Below are 9,371 nucleotides of genomic sequence, written 5' to 3' on the forward strand. Positions count from 1 at the left end.
TCCGCTCGGAAACACGACCCGGGGAAGAAAAGGTCCGCGAGGCCCGTGACCGTTCCCAGGGCAGCCGGGTCCGAGGGCGAGGCGGGGAAGCCCAGGGCCTCTACTCGGGCCTCTCGCTGCTAAGCCAGGATGGGCCGGCTCACTAGAGGTGTCCGCCACCGGCCTGCGTGGCTCCGGATGGGTCCCTGCTCTCCCCTTCGCGTGGTTCCCCTCCGGCTTCCTAACGCCACTGCACAAGCGAGCAGAGGGGTGAAAGGTCACCAACATGGCGCTGGCCGCCGGGCTGTTTCTGCGGCCGCGGTTCTCCCGTTCGCTGCCTGGCGGGGCCGCGCGGCTGCGAGCTCCTGGGGGCACCGACGTGAGACTGTCGTGGGCCGGACTTTGCTGCCTGTGCCGCCGCCGCCTCGGCTCGGGAGCGGCTCCGTGTCCCCGCGGCGCTTGGGCGATGGCGGCCCCGGCGCCTCCCGTGCGGGGCCCCCGGCGGCCGCTGCTCAGCCGCCCTGCGCTCCCCGCAGCCCTCGCCTCTTTTCCCGCTCGTCCCTCGCGCAGCTACAGCACCGAGGAGCCGCCCCAGCCACGCCAGAAAACCAAGATGATCATCCTGGGCTTCTCCAACCCCATCAACTGGGTCCGGACTCGAATTTACGCCTTCCTTATCTGGGCCTATTTCGACAAGGAGTTCACCATCGCCGAGTTCTCTGAGGGGGCGAAGCAGGTTTGTTCGCTTCCCTAGGGGACCAGTTTTGACCCCAGTGTTGTAGGGGTGACCTCAATCACCAGAAACCGCTGGCAGTTCCCCAGATACCGTGTCCTCCAAGTCACTTCTAAAAGCGAGAGTCTGGGTGTGTTTGCACCGTCGCGGCCAGCGGAGGGGTCCGTGAAAGCACACGATTGTGTTGTTCACGCGAGTCAGACGGAAAGAGACTCGTTTCTGCTACTTTTAAAACTGGTTGCCTTCCCCTCCCCTCTCCCGCCCGTCCCCCTTTCTGGCTGTGAGTTCCCAAATCTGCAAAATGGGAGAGAAAAAATGATGGATGCACAGTCGGCAGTTCATAGTATTCGTTGAACAAATTGAGTGGATTTGGTTGGGTAAGATTAAATTTGTCGGCTAAGATTATGATGAGAAATGGGATAACATTTCCAAAGTACTGGAGAGCCTCTTGTCGTTGGATATTAGAAATTCCTGCCAAGTATTTGATCAAGCTTAATTGCGCATCTTCACGTTCCTTAAAGGATAATCAGTGAAAAGAAATACAGTTTACAGAGACTCCCTGAACCCGGGAGTATAGTACAGCACACACCCATCAACAGCAAGTAGACTTTGATGATTAATGCCTCTGAGTTTTGTTGTTGTTATGACCCTCTTAATGACTGGTATTTTATCCTTGCCATTTTGAATCCTGAAATTATTTGCAGATTTTGTATGTACACGTATTTTTCTTAGATAAAAGACCATCTGAGCCTCTCCAGGTTCTCTTAGTTTGTCTTCCCCAAATATTGCAAAACTATTGGTAAACAATAGTTTATTTCCCAATCTATACCAACATAAACTTCTTACTCATACTATAAGTCTAATCATTTCACAGTATTGACCACATGCTAGTGCTTTTTGCTTCTAATTTCTTGGAGATTATTTTTATAATCACAATCCTGACAGTTATAAATGGAGTGTTTTCAACTTTATGTAGTCAATGTCAGTATTAACTCTGCTTCCAAGTCAACTCTTAACTGCTTTATATGTGTTTATATATTTTTTGAAAAGTTAAAGTGCAAAGACCAAGTTTGATTAATATGCCTAATTCAGCAGCATAATGCGGGGATAAACCTCTCTGCGTATGTTAGTTTTCCATGTCAGTTGTACATGCAGAGGTAAATTGGTATGACCCTACTGTCCTCTGATGACCATGTCAGTCTCTTCACTTCATAATACATATGTAACTACCAGCTCATGTGTGTGTACGGAATGAAAATCATCTTCCTGTCATGAGCAGGAGTCAGGCCATCATTCTTTTGCCTCTGAACACACAGAGGAAGTTTGAACACCTTTGAAATTTCTCTGATCCTAGCTGCCAACAGTTTTAACTTCCTTCCTTGCAGTCAAACTATATTTCTACCCCATCATCCAATTTATGTTCACTTTTGCTCTAAGTCAATTAACCATTCTGATGTCCAAAATCAAATGTCTGGATCAGCTATGGAAAAATATTTGATAATTTCTTTAAACCCATAGTTATTGAGCATACCAGTCAGATCAAGCAAAACAGTTCTTCAACATCTGCAATAACATATATGTTTTCATAAAAGGATATAATGAAGAACACCTCCCTGAACAAATTGAGTGGATTTGGTTGGGTAAGATTAAATTTGTCCACTAAGATTATGATGAGAAATGGGATAACATTTCCAAAGTACTAGAGAGCCTCTTGTTGTTGGATATTAGGAATTCCTGCCAAGTATTTGATCAAGCTTAATTGCACATCTCCACATTCCTTAAAGGATAATCAGTGAAAAGAAAGTGTACCCCTTCAGAGAGTTTACAGAGACTCCCTGAACCCGGGAGTATAGTACAGCACACACCCATCAGCAGCAAGTAGACTTTGATGATTAATGCCCCTGAGTTTTGTTGTTGTTATGACCCTCTTAATGACTGAAAACCCATGGAAGAAAAAAGTCCTAATTTTAAGTTTCATTTCTCATTACTAGGAATGTGAAGAATTGCACTATTATTTCAAGTTTCAGATCCACTGTTTTAGTTGATAAACTTGTTCTCTTTCCTCACACTTTCTGAAACCTACCTTATCTCCATCAATAAAGTTTAAGCTGCAAACCAGCACACTCTCTCACACTCCCAAAATAGTCTAAAGTTACCTGCTATATGTGATTAAGAAGTAGCTTGTAGGCTGGGCACTGGGGGTTCACACCTGTAATCTTAGCTTCTCAGGAGGCTGAGATCTGAGGATTGAAGTTTGAAGCCAGCCCAGGCAGAAAAGTCCATAAGACTCTTCTCTTGAATAACCAGAAAACTACCAAAACGAAAAAAAAAAAAAAAAAGGCCAAAGTGGCACTGTGGCTCCAGTAGTAGAACACTAGCCTTGAGCAAGCTCCAGGACTGGCTTAAAAAAAAAAAAAAGTACCTTGTATAATTGCCAAATGGTTATTTACCTTGTCGTTATTAGAATATATATGTATACATGTACATAACATATACAAAAAATATGTGTACATCTACATATATATGAGGTGGGTTTTTAAATGTTTTTTATTGTGAAAATACTGTACAGAACGGTTACAATCACATAAGCAAGGTAATGAGAACATTTCTTATCAAGCATTGTTGGCTCCGCCTTAGTTTTTCCCCTACCATCCTTTCCCTCCCATCTCCACAACCACCACCACCCCCCCTACCCCCCCACCCCGACCCCGCTCCTAAATTGTAAAGTTCAGTTTTGGACATAGTGTCTTGTACATGTGTCATTGTTGCAATGGGTCTGAGGCATGCACTGTCATTTCTTGGGTCGTGAGAGTTGTGTATAATTAATTAGCTGTTGTATCCCTACTATATATGTAGGAATGCGATCTAAGAAAAGTCAACCAACTTTTTAAGGTGCCATGCCTACCATTGTTAAATTTATATTTGAAGTTATCACCTTTATTACAGAATAACCTGTTAAACTTAGCCATGTAAGATTGTATAGTAATATGCATTATACTCTGAAATGCTAATTGTTACTCTATTTTTTAAGGCTTTTGCACATGTATCCAAGTTGTTATCACAGTGTAAATTTGATCTTTTGGAAGAACTTGTTGCCAAAGAGGTAAGTATGCTTCTAATTTTTCTTAAAAGTAAATGTATGTTTCTCTTGTAATAGAATGGTACACATTATGCTTAAAAATATTGTGTGTGCCAGCAGTCAAAGTAGAGTCTACCTTTATATAAAAGTTGGAATCATTCCTACTACAGAAGGGCATAAAAACTAATTATGGTGTCTTTCAGTTTCTGTTTTTGTAATGTTCTATTAGGAAGTATCTACTTGAATATTTAGATGGCTTTAATTAAATGCCTTACTTTTGAAGATTAGTAAAAAATAGAAGAATTCATTCCACAGTGAAGATTTTTTTACAAAGTTTAATTGTGAACTAATGGTTTGCTTTTTTCAAAACTTAGGTGTTACAGGTACTCAAAGAAAAGGTTACCTCATTACCTGATAACCATAAAAATGCTCTTGCTGCTGACATAGATGAAATTGTCTATACATCAACAGGAGACATTTCCATTTACTATGATGAGAAAGGTAATGCTGGTGCATAAGCGACTTTAAATGATACACAGTTGTCCAGATAAGCTGAAGTAGTGACCAAAAATAGTAGAGTTTTGACTGCATAAGTGGATATCAATGAACAGATGTTCATTGTTCTCAAAGAGTTGAGATATGATAATATTTTGAATACCTTCCTATTTAGGTATTTTGTACCACTATTTAATACACAGCAGAGAAAATCATTACTTAGATTGACAAAATGGTCCATTTAGGATAAACTGTTAAGCAAATCAAAAGTTGGCTGAGACTGCTTAAGTCTCAGACTGATAGGAAAAACCTATTAACTTTAGAACTCCAGACTGGGAATAGTGAAAATTGTTGGAAGTTTAGTGTTTATCTGGTTCTTTTCTTTGTCTAATCTGTACATTTTCCAAGTAGCAGTCCTGACAGTTCATTGATGGATTAATTTTTTTACATATTTGGATATATATTATATGCCAGGCACACAGGAAATCTAGACTTAATTTATATACTTCCCAAGGTAGTAATGATAGAGGACTCTTACTAGTTAGAAAAATTTTGTGTACATTACAAAATATTTATAAAGGTATTTTGATGATAAATATTTTCTTCTCTGGTATTCCAGATTTCATGTTAGCAGTGTAGTTACTAACTTATTTTTAGATACAGTATTGTGATAATTGCCAAGTATAGTAGAAAAAGTTAGGGTAAAAAAGATGATGCTTAGACCATTACAGTAGCTCAAACCTATAATTGTAGCTGAGAGGTAGAGGTAGAGGAAACTCAGTCTGAGACCAACCCTGGGCATGGAAGTTTACTAGACTTTATCTGAACCACCGCCTGGCACAGTGGTGTTCCAGGGGATACCCAACAGCTGGCAAAGTGACATGTCTGTCATCCCTAAGACATGGAAAAGAAGGAATGAAATGATCACAGCCCAGATGGCCTGGGCATAAAGTGAGACCCTGCTTTGAAAATTAACCCCCAAAGAAGCTGGAGGCATGGCTCAGGTAGTAGAGTTCCTACTGAACAAGCTCTGTAAACCCCTCCCCCAAAAAGAAAGAAAAGAAAGAGCCTTTATTCTTTGAGGCCGTTAATTACTTAGCAGGCCTCCCCCCATTTTAATATTGACAACAGACATCTGCCATAAAACTATTATAATTTTAGAAAATGCTATAAATTAAGAATAATTCATCTTGTACACTTAGTGAAGTATATACTCAGAATATAGTAACTTTATTCTGGTGGGATATAGGGAGAAAGACAAACCCTAAGACAATTTTCTATAAGTAAAGAGCATTAATATTACTTAATTATTTTATTAATTTTTATTAAAACTAGTTTCACCAGAGCATGTGCAGTTTGATGTATATTATTGTTGGTTTGTTTTGGATATATGGATAATAGATTATTGTGGTTTGTATATGTGTGTGTGTGTGTGTGTTTTTCTCTAAGGAAGGAAGTTTGTTAACATCCTGATGTGCTTTTGGTATCTAACGAGTGCCAAAATCCCCAGTGAAACTTTAAGTGGAGCCAGTGTATTTCAGGTTAAGTTGGGAGATCAGAACGTGGAAACTAAACAACTTCTTAGTGCAAGCTATGAGTAAGTGTGATCATGAATCATTTTTTCCTTTCTCTGGAATGTGAAAGGCAGTGTGAAAGTCTAAAGGGAGTTTGGGGAAGAGAAGTTTTAAAATTGACACATTTGAAAAGACAAAAAAGGCATAAAGACACTCTGGATGTGAAATACTTTTAATAAAAATATTTTTTTAAAAATTAGAAGTAATACTGCTGAGTTTAATGTTTCAGCTATTTACTACTATGAAACAAAGCACAAGTGGCTTCCAACAGACATCTATTTTACCTGTGATTTCACTACGAAGAGAACTGTGGAAAGCTCACCTGTGGGTTTTTCTGCATTTCACTTGCCATCCACTAGGATGACAGGAGGATTCATTTCCACAATTACCTTCTCATGTGTGGCATCTTGGTGTTTCTTGGCATCACCACAACCTATCATTCTCTTTGTGATTTGGGCTTATAGTACGTTTCTTGTTTTATTTTGTATTCAGCTGATTAGATTCTATGCCCTAAAGTAAAACAGAAGCATTTCCCATAGTCTATCACACTAGTCACAGGACCTGTGAACTTTAAAGGCTGTGAAGAGATCCAACTCTTTGGAGCAACAATTGGTATGGCCAGACAAACTACAGAAGAACACATGAGGTGTATATGATGTTTGCAGCCACCTTTGGAAAATAAAATCAGCCAAAATTGGCATGTTAACTCTTCACTACTAGACATTTATCAGTCACCTATGCTAAGTACAGATTCAAAACCAAAGAAATTCTGCTCTTAAGGGAATACTTTCAGTAGGAAATTAGCAAAATATTTTAAAGACATTTTATTATGTTTTGTACTAATAAAATTTGGAACAGCAAATGACTAGGACAAATCAATAGAGGCATAGTTAATACTTTAAAGACAATGCTGTTGTTGTTTTGCCCAAGTTATACAAATTTGATTTCAAATAATGAATAAATTCTGAATATGTTCAAAGAAAGAAAATGCATTGTTTCACTAAGTTATATTTGAATTACATATGTCTTTATTTTTAACTTCTCGAAGTGTTTTTTACATGCTTATTATCCAGAATATTCTATATATTTACGTAAATCTACTGATTTTTCTCTTTTTAAAGACATTTTTAAGGATCCCTATCATCAATACTAAACTTTTGTTTTCCCTGAGATTTCTAATAAGAAGCTCAAGAACACTCATATATTGAAGATTGATTTAGTAGCATATAAACCAAACTTCATTTATTTATTCCTAATTGGTAACTATAGCAATGTTACTTGAGAAACAGCTTTTCCTATGGTGTGTGTGTGTATATATATATATATTTTTTTTTTAATTTGAAGTACTTTTTGCACCACCAGAATCTAGTTTATTTCTGTTTGTACTAGACATATGTTTAGCTAGTATAAGTAGAATAATATCCTAGCTTCTTCCCAGAGCTGGCAGATGTTGAAAGTAAATCACCATCTTACTTTAGTGCTTACTTTAGTTGGAACTGTACTTCAGTTTTTGTGGTACAGTTTTTGTGATTCAATTGGCAGGTTAAACTTTACTTTTTATTTACCATTAATGTTAAACTGGCTTCTTGTTAAAGGCAGCTTGTAATACACATTTGCAATTATATAGTTATTGAAGAAGTATTTCAGCTATTGTAAGATTTATACTTTTATAATATCTTTCCTAGATTTCAGAGGGAATTTACACAAGGAGTAAAGCCTGATTGGACCATTGCACGGATTGAACATTCAAAGTTACTAGAATAATCTTTCTTGGAAGAAAATCAGCTTCTGGACTTTGAGTAGTTGCTGTGAAAAACTAAAGAAAAACTTTGGATTATTTGATCTTCGATTAATCAAGTCTGTGGATTACTTTTGTATTATTTTGAATTACTCCTTGTAGTACATTGGCACATTACAATAATGCATTTTCCACAGATCATTAGTGTTTTTTAAAAGAGGTCAAATTAAAAAAAAAAACCATCAACACATTGGTGTCATATTTATTGTCTTCTTCGGTGTTTTATGTTTACATACAAACTAAGTTGATAGACATCATAAAATACTGAAACTATTTGTATATTTCTAAATTAATAGTCCTTAAATTTTATCATGGCCAACACATTTATGCAATTAATCTAAGAATAGGTAAATTTATTTTTAAAACACATAACAGCTTGGCATTTGTTTGTTACTAGCTAGAAGTAATGTATGGAATAATCATAGATTTGTCTCTGCAACACTAAAGATTAGTGAACACGAATAAGGGAAAAATAACTTTCAAAATCCCAAAGCAACAATGTCTCAGTTCCTACAAGAAGATAACATACTTGTATTTTGAGTTCTAAAACTTGAAATAAGGAAGCAAATAAGTTTTTTTTTAATGGCCAGAATTTTCTCTAATTAATGAAAATTGTAACCTCACAGATTCACAAAATTCAACAATGAAAATTCATAATGAAATTGCTGGAATCAGACAAATTGTAAAAGCAGCTGAAATAAAAACAAGCATTCCATGCAGAGGAACCAAGATAAATGACTCCCATTTTCTCAAATAGCAAATAAGAGAACCTGGCATGATATCTTAAAATACAGAAGGAAAAAATACGCAACTTGTTGACTTAGAATTCTACCTTCAACAATTCTCTTAACTGAAAGTGACAGATGGTCAGAAATAAGAGTTTGTTACTAAGAGACATGTTTCATGAGACTTGCTAAAGACCAGTATAGAGAGGATGGAGTTCACAATCTATCCATGAAGATGTAGGCAACTGATTTTTGATGAAGGAACAAAGATTCAATGAGGAAAAAAGTAGTCTTTATTTTTTTTAAAACAACTTTTAACTTTATGCAGGAAATTAATTTCATCTCTTTTCTCACACCATAAAAATTTAGAATATGAAATGGATCATATATTTAAACAAAAGCTAAAGCTAGAAATTCTAGAAAGAAGCAGGAGAAATTCTTTGTCATCTTAAGATGGACAGAGTTGAACCATGAAAGAAATTGTTGAACTAGAACTTGATAAAATTGCTCTTTGAAATACCAGTAAAAGAAGAAAACAAAGCTATCAGGATTTAATTACAGGGACTCAACCCTAATGACTTTATCCATGGCCATAATTTCAGATACACTATAGGTTCCTACCCTCATCTCATAATGAAGATTAGATTTCAACACACAAAGCCTTGGAGGACATACAATTGATATACTAGTTTTTGCTGGTGCCAATTCCAAGTGTTGGTAAAGATAAAGGCAACTGGAATTTTCCTACAACTCTGGTAGGGATCCAAAATTCTTCCATTATACATACAGTTAAATGTGTACGTATGGTAGGATCCAGCACATGATGATGTACAGACTACAGAGTGTACGTACATTCAGCATTTTTCTTTTTTTGGGGGGGGGGTGGGCGTCCGATAGTGGGCCTGAACTCTGGGCCTGGGCACTGTCCCTAGGCTCTTCAGCTCAAGGCTAGCGCTCTACCACCTGAGCCACAGCGCCACTTCTGGCT

General features: G+C 37.6%; 1 protein-coding gene across 1 annotated transcript; it reads left to right on the forward strand.

The window, feature by feature from the left end:
• The first annotated feature begins 259 nt into the window (after nucleotides 1-259).
• On the forward strand, nucleotides 260-7,933 carry LOC105982519 (chromosome unknown open reading frame, human C2orf47). The gene is made up of 5 exons (XM_013012163.1): nucleotides 260-715; nucleotides 3,744-3,815; nucleotides 4,166-4,292; nucleotides 5,736-5,883; nucleotides 7,546-7,933. Exons 1-5 carry the CDS (start codon nucleotides 266-268, stop codon nucleotides 7,622-7,624), a joined length of 876 nt encoding a protein of 291 aa, XP_012867617.1. The 5' UTR covers nucleotides 260-265; the 3' UTR covers nucleotides 7,625-7,933.
• The last annotated feature ends 1,438 nt before the right edge of the window (nucleotides 7,934-9,371 follow it).

Source organism: Dipodomys ordii, unplaced genomic scaffold (genome assembly GCF_000151885.1).
Source record: "Dipodomys ordii isolate 6190 unplaced genomic scaffold, Dord_2.0 Scaffold1, whole genome shotgun sequence".
Classification (NCBI taxonomy): domain Eukaryota; kingdom Metazoa; phylum Chordata; class Mammalia; order Rodentia; family Heteromyidae; genus Dipodomys; species Dipodomys ordii.